General features: G+C 39.3%; 1 protein-coding gene across 1 annotated transcript in view; it reads left to right on the plus strand.

Annotated features, from left to right (window-relative positions):
- LOC135105781 (beta-1 adrenergic receptor-like) overlaps window positions 1–12,500 on the plus strand; it is a 141,419-nt gene that overhangs the window by 114,391 nt on the left and 14,528 nt on the right. Inside the window, exon 4 of the mRNA XM_064014259.1 lies at window positions 5,294–5,466. Within this exon, the coding sequence (XP_063870329.1) occupies window positions 5,294–5,466 (173 nt within the window). The remainder of the gene's footprint in view (window positions 1–5,293; window positions 5,467–12,500) is intronic.

The raw sequence follows: 12,500 nt of genomic DNA on the forward strand, positions 1-12,500 counted from the left end.
CCTTAGTTACTTGACTCACTGTTGTTTCCCCCTCAGTCTTGACTCATTGTTGCCTTCCCTTCGTTATTTAGCTCATTGTTTTTTCTCTTCATATTTGACTCATAGTTACTTTTTTTTACCTTTACTTGATTGCGTATTTTCCTTCCTTTCGTTATTTAGTGTTGGTTGAGTCAGTGTTGCTTCCCCTTCGTGTCTTAACTCATTTTCTGCACCAATGGGTTCTCCAGGGATTGGTGAGCGTGTGAGTTGGTGAGTGTCGTGTTCATCTTGTTCGTGATTCAAACCGTGTCAGACAGGAGAAGCAGACCTATTGCTTTGCCATTGTTGTCATGACACGGGCGGGGCGAGGCTGAGAGTGTATAAGTTACGTAAAAAAAAAAAATACCTTAGTGGTTATTACAGAGTGTAAGTGAAGAAGAATTAAGAAGAGAGTTAATAAGGCTATTTCCGTGTAGGTTTCACATTTATTATTGAAGTTTGTGCCTCACGTGGGTGTTTATTTATTCGTTTACTTATTACAGTGTTACGTATGTATTCACGATTTTCCGTTATGGCAGTGGACATCCTCTGTCACCAGGGAATCTACGTATATCTTTTCTTTGTCCTTCATATATATATTTACTCATTAGTCAGTCAGTCTGTCAGTCAGTCATTTAGTCAGTCAGTTAGTCTGTCAGTCAGCCAGTCAGTCAGTCAGTCAGTCAGTCAGTCAGTCAGTCAGTCAATTAGCTACTTAGATAGTTAGTTAGTTGGTTAGTTAGTTAATTAGATACTTAGCTACTTACTTATTTACTTAGATATTTGTCAACCTACTCACCTACTTCCTTACTTAGTCATTTATTAAGTTCCTTATTTCAAGGCGTGAAGCAGAACCTAATACGACTTATTCTTGTTCACACAGCATGTCAGTGTCTCTACCTTTTTCTGTGATCTGAACTTCAGTACACGCACTTGAAACCTATTCCGTCCTTGACTTTGGAAAATAGCAAACATAACGCTTATAGCACCTGCCTGTGTAATTAATAGCACACACACACACACACACACACACACACACACACACACACACACACACACACACACACACACACACACACACACACACACACACACACACACACACACACTCACTCACACACACATACCTGTAGGAAGAAAACACCTGTGAAAGAGGAAGAGTTTTCACGGAGCAATATTTGTGAGGGCCAGGAAGGGTGGAAGGCGGCCAGGTGGAAGTGTTACACTAAGGCGATTTTACACAGATTCTGAAGCCATTGTGGAAGCGACACGGCTCTCGGGTGTGTATATATGTGTGGCAATCTCTCATAAACCGGCGGGGATCCTAGTGGTGGTGGTGGAGAGTGACACTGGCATTAATGTGGAGAGGAACACCTGCACGCGGCTCATCCTCATTTACATTGCTAACCAGATCCCACTGAGCCCCTGCCCTTGCGTCCCCTCACCCCTGCATGAAGAACAGATGTACTGGAAATCTTGAACACTCGGCAGGAAAGTAGGTCAGAGCATCTGCATGCACACTTACACGCACACACACACACACACACTCTCTCTCTCTCTCTCTCTCTCTCTCTCTCTCTCTCTCTCTCTCTCTCTCTCTCTCTCTCTCTCTCTCATATATAAACATACCTCTCCACCTGCCGTAACTTTCAGCCGATCCCTCTCAGCGACAAACTTAACACATTGCCACTGTCGCAACCGTCAATAAAACTTTTCCCTCAAGTTCCTACATGAGTCACTGTGTCCGTAACAAACACGGGTCCGAAAAGTGTCGTGACCCAGTCTTTCCACACGAGTGATTTCCTTCTATGTAAAGAAAAGATATGGATCGTAAAACGCGTTTCTTTTTATGCTGAGAACTGCCATAAAGTATTGCGTAAGCGTGATTCACAAAGGGGCAGAGTCGTCTGCCTCGCCAGCGTGTGTGGTCACTTTTCACTCCGATAAAAGCTTTGTGTCACCCATCGCTCAGCTCAGCCAGCCTGACAAAAGCCTTTCCTCTTCATGCAGGCGAGAAGCATTTCGGAGACACAGTAACAAGAGCGGCCATGAAAACCACTGCTGGTGCTTCTAACCTGTACACTTCAGTAGCTCATTCAATTTAGGAAAAATACTCAGTAGAGATGCTCTTTTGGATGTACAAGTATATTCATTACCTCCGGCGAGGACAAGTACGTGAAGGAGCTGTTGGGCTGTCTACTCAAATATGTTTCTTCTACGAACATTTTACTCATAGTAATATTGTGTGTCAAATGCTTTTAGAGAAAAAATCAATTGAATACGAGTATGATCAACGAACAAAAATGTTTTAAGTTAATTCTAAAGTAACCCAACACAATCTAATATAACATGCGTTAAATTGTTTTGGAAGAAACATTATTACCTACAAAATAATTCTGCCAACTATAGTAAGTTGTGCTGTATTAGGCTTAAGTTAAAGAACTGTAGTTCGTTGATTAAATTTAATTAACATTTTATGATACCTGAATGGCAAGAGTAATGGTAACAGGAGAGTGTACCAGACAGATACAGGCAAATAGTAGTGGTAACATATAGACTGATAGTAATGGTAACATATAGACTGATAGTAATAGTAATATAGACTGATAGTAATGGTAACACAGACTGATAGTAATGGTAACACAGACTGATAGTAATGGTAACACAGACTGATAGTAATGGTAACACAGACTGATAGTAATGGTAACACAGACTGATAGTAATGGTAACATAGACTGATAGTAATGGTAACACAGACTGATAGTAATGGTAACATAGACTGATAGTAATGGCAACATGTTGACAACTTGTAATGGTAACATGGATATTAACTTTGGCGAACATGATGACAAGGAGATGCCAAGGTGTATTTGCACCTGATCCACACACCTAACGCAGGGAGTCACCTGGCCTGTCTGGGGGCGTCAGTGAGCCCACTGTGTAATTTCTTGCAAATACAAGTAATTGGCTGGAAGAGGTCCTGCGTGCGGCGCCCTTCATTGCACGTGAAGGAGTGTATTTTAATTTAAAAGTAACTCAGGAATAATCATACGTTTTTCTGGAGAACCTTTTTAGTCATAAGCATGGTAGTATAGTTAATCAATGAGGTATAAATGATTATCCTGCTGAGTGTCTGGTGTGGCCGCAGCCTGATGTCACTGGGAGATAAGTGAGAGATGTTAATGTTAGCGTCAGGCTCGGCATTAGTACGAATGGCAATAATTACGAGGCAGTAGATAATGATGATAGTTATATCTTATATCTGGACTCTAGTAAAGCATTTGACAAGGTACCCCATCAAAGGTTCCTGAGAAAGGTTAGGGCACACGGAATAGATGGGAAGGTGTTAGGCTGGATAAGGCCATGGCTTAGCGACAGGCGACAAAGAGTTGTAATAAACGGCTCTAAATCCGAGTGGGGTCATGTAATTAGTGGGATGCCACAGGGATCAGTATTAGGACCATTGTTATTTCTAATATATATCAGTGACTTGGATACTGGAGTTAATAGTGATGTTAGTAAATTTGCGGATGACACAAAGATAGGTAGATTAATTAGGTCAGAATCGGATGCCATCGCCTTGCAGGCAGATTTAGATAGGATGAATGAATGGACGGACAGATGGCAAATGCAATTTAATATCAACAAATGCAAAGTACTTAGCGTAGTTAGAGGAAACCCACATAGTAGGTACACATTAAACAACGAAACTCTGGTAGGTACAGGGTACGAGAAAGATTTAGGAGTTATAGTTAGCTCTGAACTCCGCCTAGGAAAACAATGCATAGGATACTAGGATTCATTTTTAGGAGTGTTAAAAGTAGAAGGCCGGAAGTAATATTAAAGTTATACTTGGCGCTGGTCAGACCTCATCTAGACTACGCTGTGCAGTTCTGGTCCCCACATTACAGGAAAGATATAGGTTTATTAGAATCAGTACAGAGGAGAATGACTAAAAGGATACAGGGGATGAGGAATATTCCTTACGAGGCAAGACTGAAGCTGTTAAATTTACATTCTTTAGAGAGACGTAGGTTAAGAGGGGACCTGATGGAAGTCTTTAAGTGGTATAAAGGTTATAGCAAGAGGGATGTAAGCAAAATTCTTAGGATCAGCAACCTGGATAGAACAAGAAATAATGGGTTCAAGCTTAAAAAATTTAAGTTTAGGAAGGAGATAGGTAGAAACTGGTTCTCAACTAGAGTGGTAGATGAGTGGAAAGGACTCAGTAATCATGTTGTTAGTGCTAAGACATTAGGGAGCTTTAAGAGACGGGTTTATGGATGGGGATAATAGATGGAAATAGATAGGTATATTTCATACAGGGACTGCCACGTGTAACCCTGTCGCTTCTTACAGCTTCCCTTACTTCTTATGTTCTTATGTTCTTATGTAATTATGATTATGGCACTGGTGATGATGATGATGATGATGATGATGGTGATGATAATGATAATGATAATAATAATAATAATAATAATAATAATAATAATAATAATAATAATAGTAATAATAATAATAATAATAATAATAATAATAATAATAATAATAATAATAATAATAATAATAATAATAATAATAATAATAATAATAATAATGATAATAATAACAATAATAATAACAATAATAATAACAATAATAATAATAATAACAATAGTAATAATAATAATAATAATAATAATAATAATAATAATAATAATAATAATAATAATAACAATAATAATAATAAAGATGATGATAATAAAAATAATAATAATAATGATAATAATGATAACAACAACAACAAAAACAACAACAACAACAACAACCATTATTATCACTATTATTATTATTATTGTTGTTGTTGTTGTTGTTGTTGTTGTTGTTGTTGTTGTTTTTATTATTGTTATTATTATTATTATTATTATTATTATTATTATTATTATTATTATTATTATTATTAAAGCAATAACAAGAATAAGGGCAATATTGTCGACATAATAATAATAAACGGAGAATCACTATCATAGCACTAACGGAGAGGAGTACACGAGAGGAGCACACAAAAGAGAGTGCCCTTCACACGGTGTCTCTGACCACAGCCACTCTCCTCCCAGTAAGAGAAATAGCACGGCCATTACTTGTCTCTCCACTGAGGAGGGTGGTAATGGACACAGACGGTCCGTTGATGTAACCTAAACAGGAACAATATCTCCTGAGTGTTAGGAGTCCCCGTGGTGGCAGCACACACACACACACACACACACACACTCATCTGCATTGTTTCACCCTCCAGGTACTGCGCCGTCACCTCGCCGCTTCACTACTCCATGACCATCACGCGGGGCCGCAGCGTCAGGCTCATCGTGGGGATGTGGACGCTGGCCTTAATGTACGCCCTCCCGCAGCTACTGGCACACACCCACGCCCATCTCCGCCCGGCTTCGCGCCTCTCCGCCTGTCCTTCTGGTAAGTTGGCACCTGCCTTCACGATGGGGATGAGCTGCTCCTGGAAGCCTGAAGGAGGAAAGCTGTTTTCGTTTTGTCATGAAATCCCAAAACCCGGGATTTCAGAAAACTACCAAAACTCGTTGTGAAAGAAGCACAGAGGTGGGAGGGAAATACTTAAAGTTACCGTCAATAGAGCACGCGGGGCTGGCAGCGGACGAAGAAATATGGAACTCGATAAAGCAAACTATACTTAATACCTCAGTGTTGTGTGAGGCACCTGAAGGCTGGCCGTAATACAGTAATGATTGGCCAGTGAAGATCAGCGCGTTACGAGGTAATCTGTAATTCTTGCGTGTGTGGTGTGCAGCATTTCATGACCAGTCCGGTATCGGCTGGTGGCTTTAACAGCATAGTGCACGCCTTACCTTTGCTTTCAATTATGTTTTCAGAGGGAAGCAAACATTGCCTTCAGTTTCTACACGACGCCCATGTGATGACTGCAAAGTAGTGAACTCTGCTGCACTTGAATTGATTTACTATATGGCCATTGCTAATCTATTTTACTGTATGGCTAGTGCTAATCTATTCACTTATATGGCCAGTGCTAATGTATTCAATTATATGACCAGTGCTAATCTATTCAGTTATGTGGTCAGTGTTAATATATTCATTTATATGGCCAGTGCTAATCTATTCAGTTATATGGCCAGTGCTAATCCACTCATTTATATGGCCAGTGCTAATCTATTCTACTATATGGCCAGTGCTAATCCATTCAGTTATATGGCCAGTGTTAATCTATTCTATTATATGGACTGCTAATCCATTTCACCGTATTGCCGGTGCTATTTTACTATATGGCCAGTGTCAATCTATATTACTAAAAGAATACACTGACCATTCATAAATAAAAATACTTAATGGTGAATTGAACTCATTTGCTATATGGCCAGTGCTAATCTATATTACAATATGACCAGAGCTAATCTGTTTCACTATATAGCCAGTATTAATCTATATTACTAAAAAAATATATATATATATATATATATATATATATATATATATATATATATATATATATATATATATATATATATATATATATATATATATATATATATATATATATATATATATATATATATAGTATCTTCCTATAAAAGTTTAAAAGTTTAGTGGTCATCAAGTAACTTCTATTCTTGTGCAGGACGTAAAACACCATTTCAGAGATTATGAGCGGAGCGATCAAACAGCAGGGGCAATGACCGAGGCTAGGGGATGGAAGACCAGCAGCAGGTTGCCATTATTGCAAGCCAGGTGTTGCAGGTCGGCACGGCGAAGCTCAGTAGGGCCGCCTCCACCTGTGTGTGGGTCAACCACTTCTAAGTCAGAATTATGGCGACAATACTGATCCTTAATGACGTACGGTATAAAGGTGGCCAGGTCAAGGTTGTTGTAGGTCAAGCAAGGGAGTCTTGCCTTGCTTGATGTGGATTATTATTATTATTATTTTTTTCTTTCGTGGTTCCATATATATATATATATATATATATATATATATATATATATATATATATATATATATATATATATATATATATATATATATATATATATATATATATATATATATATATATATATATTTTTTTTATATCATTATTATGATATAATTATTATGATATTTCATATAATTATTTTATGTGTGTGTGGATAGGTGGGTGCGACTAGCAAAGCATAACCCGTAAGAACTCAGTCAGGGATCGTTTACAATAGTGACACACACACACACACACACACACACACACACACACGCGAGCGCGCAGGCACCACTTCTCATTAATCATCACTCGTTGCTAAAATAATGAATATGGAAAATGAAGACTACCTGGTTACCTGCAAATAAATCTCATTAAGGTGTCTGACATACATACATACGCGTATTCCTGGAAAAGTTAATTATGAAGAGAAAGCTAGAGCACGGAGGAAAAATAATCTAGCAGGAAATTAATTTTGGAAATCTTGTCACGAGATAAATTCGTACATAAGGCGTTCTCTTCTTGTACAAGGAGAGGACGGCTGCACTGTCTGTAAATTTTGTATATAGTGTATATTTTACACTTAAAGAAAGCGCTCGACTTTAGGAGCTCTCTTTTATATATCAACTCTTCTTTAGATCTCTAGTCTTCTTACTTTATTATGTTCTCTCTAATGACTAAGAGGAAAGATTAATTTGGATGATTGGGGACATGCGAGTTTTCACCGGTGTCTTCCTCTCATGAGTGAAGGGTTTTATTAGCAACGGAGAGATAAGAGCAGTAATGAAAAGAAGTTGGTAAGTGAATAGTGCCAAGTGGCGCACTTCAGGAACCGTGCATGATGTGTTTGTAATGGAGATATATATTAAGGGGATCAGGAGACATAGGCGTCCTAAAATGTGGCATGTTTCGAACCCTGGTGAAAAGGTACCTATAGTAGATGACAGGATAGTACATAGACGCCATAGTGGAGAGAGAGGTAGAAAAGGGGAAATTTTTTTTACTAATTAATGAATAAAATCTAAACAAGAGTTTTGCCGTGATGACACCAATAAAACCATAGGAGAGACAACACTTAATTATAAACTCACGAAAGTAACGCATATCACATCCCATACAATACACGTGCACTCTTAACCCCGATACACGCAACTCATCTCCCTTTCCTTCCATTAAGTTCTCTCGTCACCATCACCATCCAACAAAAAACAGTTCCCAGGAAGACGATGAGGGGAGAAAAGGGCAAACAATGCACTCCCGTCCGAGGCAAACAACAACCTGAGGTGGATGAGTGGTGCTGGCATCTCATTATGGATAACGGGGCGCCGTCTAGCCGGTGACGCTAATGACGCCACGCCGAGGCTTCACACCATCTGAATTACGAAAGCGGCTGCGATGCGTTGTAAAAGTGTGTGTGTGTGTGTGTGTGAATAGGGAGGGCGCGACTGTAAGTAAAGTGTTTTTGCGGAAGTGTGAGAAGGAAAGAATCTGCTCAAACAAAAAGGATATTTATTGGAAAGCTTGATTGATGTCACACTGTCGTCAGAGACACCACGCTTCCTGTGTCTTGCTCCCTTGACATGTATGCGGGAAGTGGTTTTGTTTCGCAAGTTTATGTGACTTGTATTTGTTGAATAAGTTATGGAGTGACTTAGCGCTGGGGTTCTCAACTGAACTTTTAAAGTTTTGTTTATTTATTTGTTTTTATTTATTTATTTTATACATTTATTTATTTAATCTCATGACGAGCCGCCGTGGTACAGTGGTCCCGCGTGCGCTTTGGGGGCCAAGTGGTCATCAGGCGCACGGGTTCGAATCCTGGCTACGGTCCGAGGGTAGGAAGGGCATCCACTCGGGGTAACGGTTCCCAAATGCCAAATCCAAAAGTCCTTCATCAGGAGGCACCGTCTCAGCCCTAACAGACTAGGGAAAACTAGACGTTAAAAAAAAAAAAAAAAAAAAAAAATTATTTAATCTCATGACGTCTTTGAGAAATTATGGTACTTGAATCTGAAATAATAAGGAAAAGTCCATTAAGCATTTTGATCATTATAAATAACATAATTGTAAAGTACACCAATCGCTAAACACGTTGCAGCCAGTGAGACGTGATATCTAAGAATCAGTCAGAATATAATACATGTAGCGTACAGTCTTCTTCAAACTCCTCACAGCTGGAGTATCATAACACCGGCACCTGAAGGCAGTGTACTCATGACCAGTCAGTGACAAGACATCGGAGACGCCTCGCTGTGCTCACATGTTGATTCCATTGCTGGTGCCTCCGATCATTTGCAGGATGTCAACGGCCATTTTCGTCTGACATACGTTGAATGTGAACAGGCTTCCAGCAAGACGGAAATATTATGTACTGAGAGACCAATATTGAACAAGCAGAGTATACTCGTAAGAAACAGTTTCTAAGTTCTAGACTAGAATCATACATTTTATGTAGATAACAATGACGAAAGCCCAGAATCATCCAGCATTGTCGGTATAGCAAAGGTTTGACCAAAATCATGAGAGAGAACGATGGCGACGCTTGGGATTTGAAGAATGAGACATCAAGAAAAAAAAATGTTAGAGGTAATGTCTATGCAGATGTCTGAGTCACGAGTGTTGTTGAGTCTTTCAAGCTTAATATACGTTACTATATTCTGGACATAAATATAATGGGAGACATATGGACTATGGACTCGGTGTCTTCATTGAAGGGCCTCCCTCCCTGTCTGGGTTAACACGGCAACTCAGCTGTGATAAGTTTTAGGAGACAGGACTAACATGTGCTTCAGAGAACAGAACCAAAACGAATGCGTCCAGACAGGGAAGTCACCACCGCTAGGAGTCACATCCACAAGTACTACATTTGAAATTACACATTTCTCACATGTTCGTGTGCAACAGTTCTAACGTTCCTGACTTGTTTTCTTTTTAGATAATGACAAAATTAGGACATACTAATAACACTACATTCAATGAAAAATGTTGATTATTCTAAGAATCGCGTTTCTAAACAACTCCTCAAAGGGAGCTGAGGTGAAAGTTACATTTTCTGTGCGCTCTTTTCAAGCACATGTGGTGCATTATCCTGTCTGATTTGAGTCTTTTCAGGAAGAAATAAAGAATTACATACACACTTTTCCTTTTATGCCAGTTATAACAAAGTTGAATGAATAGATATGAATATTTCCGTCATTTTCCTTATAAAAATAATAATAATAATGATAACCTCTCAGTCTTAATTAAGGTTAGAGGCAACATTTACGAGGAACTGATCTCTCCTCCTCTTATTTCCTGAACATTTTTGCTTCCTTGAGCTAAAATAGGAACTACTGAAGACACAAACTCCTCGCCTTTCCTCCATGAGCCTCTCCGCCACGCCAGGTTTCTCAGTAGGCAGCGCTTACCATGAATAATTGAACATTCACGGAAATCTAATACTACTTGAAAATCACCTCGCTTCTCTTATGCATAGTAGATTATAATCTCGACTACAGCATTTAGAATTTAGTTATATACGAAGTCTGATAAAGACATGCTGGCTATGAATGCAATCTCTATCGAAAAATGGAATTATGGATAAGAAGGATGGTAATATAAGAGAACGGTTCATGACCAACATTTTTCTTCCCTTATGGTGAGATGGCTCATTAAACAAGTGTTGGTGGCTTTCAGAGAAGACGTGCAATAACACGCATCATCCGGCCTGTGTATCACAACAGTTCCAGGGATATCTAATTATCTTTCAACCAAGATAGCTTACCAGCATGAGTTTTTATGGCTATGATTCCCTTATCAAAACCTACTGCCTCCTACATTCTTTGCGGAAGCTTGAGATTGGTGAATATGTTGGCTGAGACATTTTGATTCGTTTGCGTACATATCATGCTTGTAAAGTGCTGAAAAGGATTTGGTGGCGTCCTTTGATGGGGGGGGAGGGGAAACAAGGCGTGTGTTCATCAGGATGGTCGATTACCGAGGTCCGGTTCACACTAGTCCGTTTTTACGGATTTCGTTTCCGTTCACCGTCCGACAATGACAAAAAAAAAAAAAAAAAAACGGAATCCGTACTGAACAGAGGAGTTGGCCGCCGTCTCCGTATCCATGTTTGTCAACATGGCCGCGCGGAGAAGAGACCTCCTCGACAAGGCATTTGTTTACTTCTTGTTTACTTTCTGCAGTTTGTTGGGCTGAAACCTGTTCATTCCATCCATGTGCTTGTGTTTACATGCTTTGCGGTGTTGCCGCATCTCGTGCTGGCACCTCAGTCACTCCTCTTTTTCCATGAAGTGTAAAAATGTTTAATTTACATTATAGCATTGTTACATTACAATAACATTACAATTAACGTTTTTTTTCATGTACTTGAGTATCATACCGAGAACATTTGAAATATCAGTACGTGCAACAGTTCCCATCTCTTCCGCTCGACGGCGTCCGTTCAAGCGAAGGCAGAAACGGAACGTGGTTCCTACTACAGTCGCTCAAACGGAAACGGTGGTGACTTCATTATTGGACGGTGTACGGAAACGGAATCCGTGAAAACGGAGTAGTGTAAACCGGACCTGAGTCTGGTGTTTGTGAAGACCGCCATGACAGTCACTGTTACTTTTCAGCGGCCTAATATATAACGGAAGTGATGAGAATATTCTCCTCACAAAACTCTTGTCCTTTGTTAGGTTTACTTTATAAGTTTCTGAAAGTCTTAAAATTTGTCAAAGGCTGCTTTATTCTCATCCTTTTGCTTTTTGCCTTGTGTGTGAACGTCCTGAACCATCACGTCCAACCGAAAACATGTTTCTAAAAAGGAAACCAATATTATGTGATTTTCCAAGAGTGTCATCCATACACTGCATGCATGCATACATACATACTTTACATGCAGTGTGTCAGTGTGTCAGAACTTGGTCCCTCAAGTGAAAACATAAAAAAATTACCCAGTATAGATACTGGGTAATTTTTTTATGTTTTCACTTGGAAGTTCAAAGAGCGGCCTGAGTCACGGAATCCTTCTTCAATAATAATGAATCCTGGAGGCGAAGATGCATACGCAGCTATTATGACATATCGAAGAGTTTACTTCAGCTTGTCGCTCTTCAATGGAGGTCTTCCATTATGGGATGGAGAATATTTCGAGATGTTCAGTCATGTGGTGGTGAAGCAACGCCTACAGGAACATGGTGCCAGATGTATAATAAACATATAAAAAAAATGTAGTGTTGTATAAACATAAGCAACAAGCACCAGAGTTGATTCCTCATTACTTAGATTGACTGTTATATGAAAAAAAGAATCTTCCTAGTTGTGCATAGGATATGAAGCCAAACTTGAAACTTGTGTCATTCCACTGCAAAGAACATAAATACAAATTACTTCCCATAACCACATGTTCAAGTGCAGTTAAACAGGTTCGGAGGCGGAGGTGCAGAACTAAAATGACATGATAAAGATGCGAGCCTATAATAAATGATGTCTGGGAGGAGGGGAGGCGGGGCGATCCTTTAGGCTTAAG

The sequence above is a fragment of the Scylla paramamosain genome, chromosome 12, assembly GCF_035594125.1.
Source record: "Scylla paramamosain isolate STU-SP2022 chromosome 12, ASM3559412v1, whole genome shotgun sequence".
NCBI lineage: Eukaryota > Metazoa > Arthropoda > Malacostraca > Decapoda > Portunidae > Scylla > Scylla paramamosain.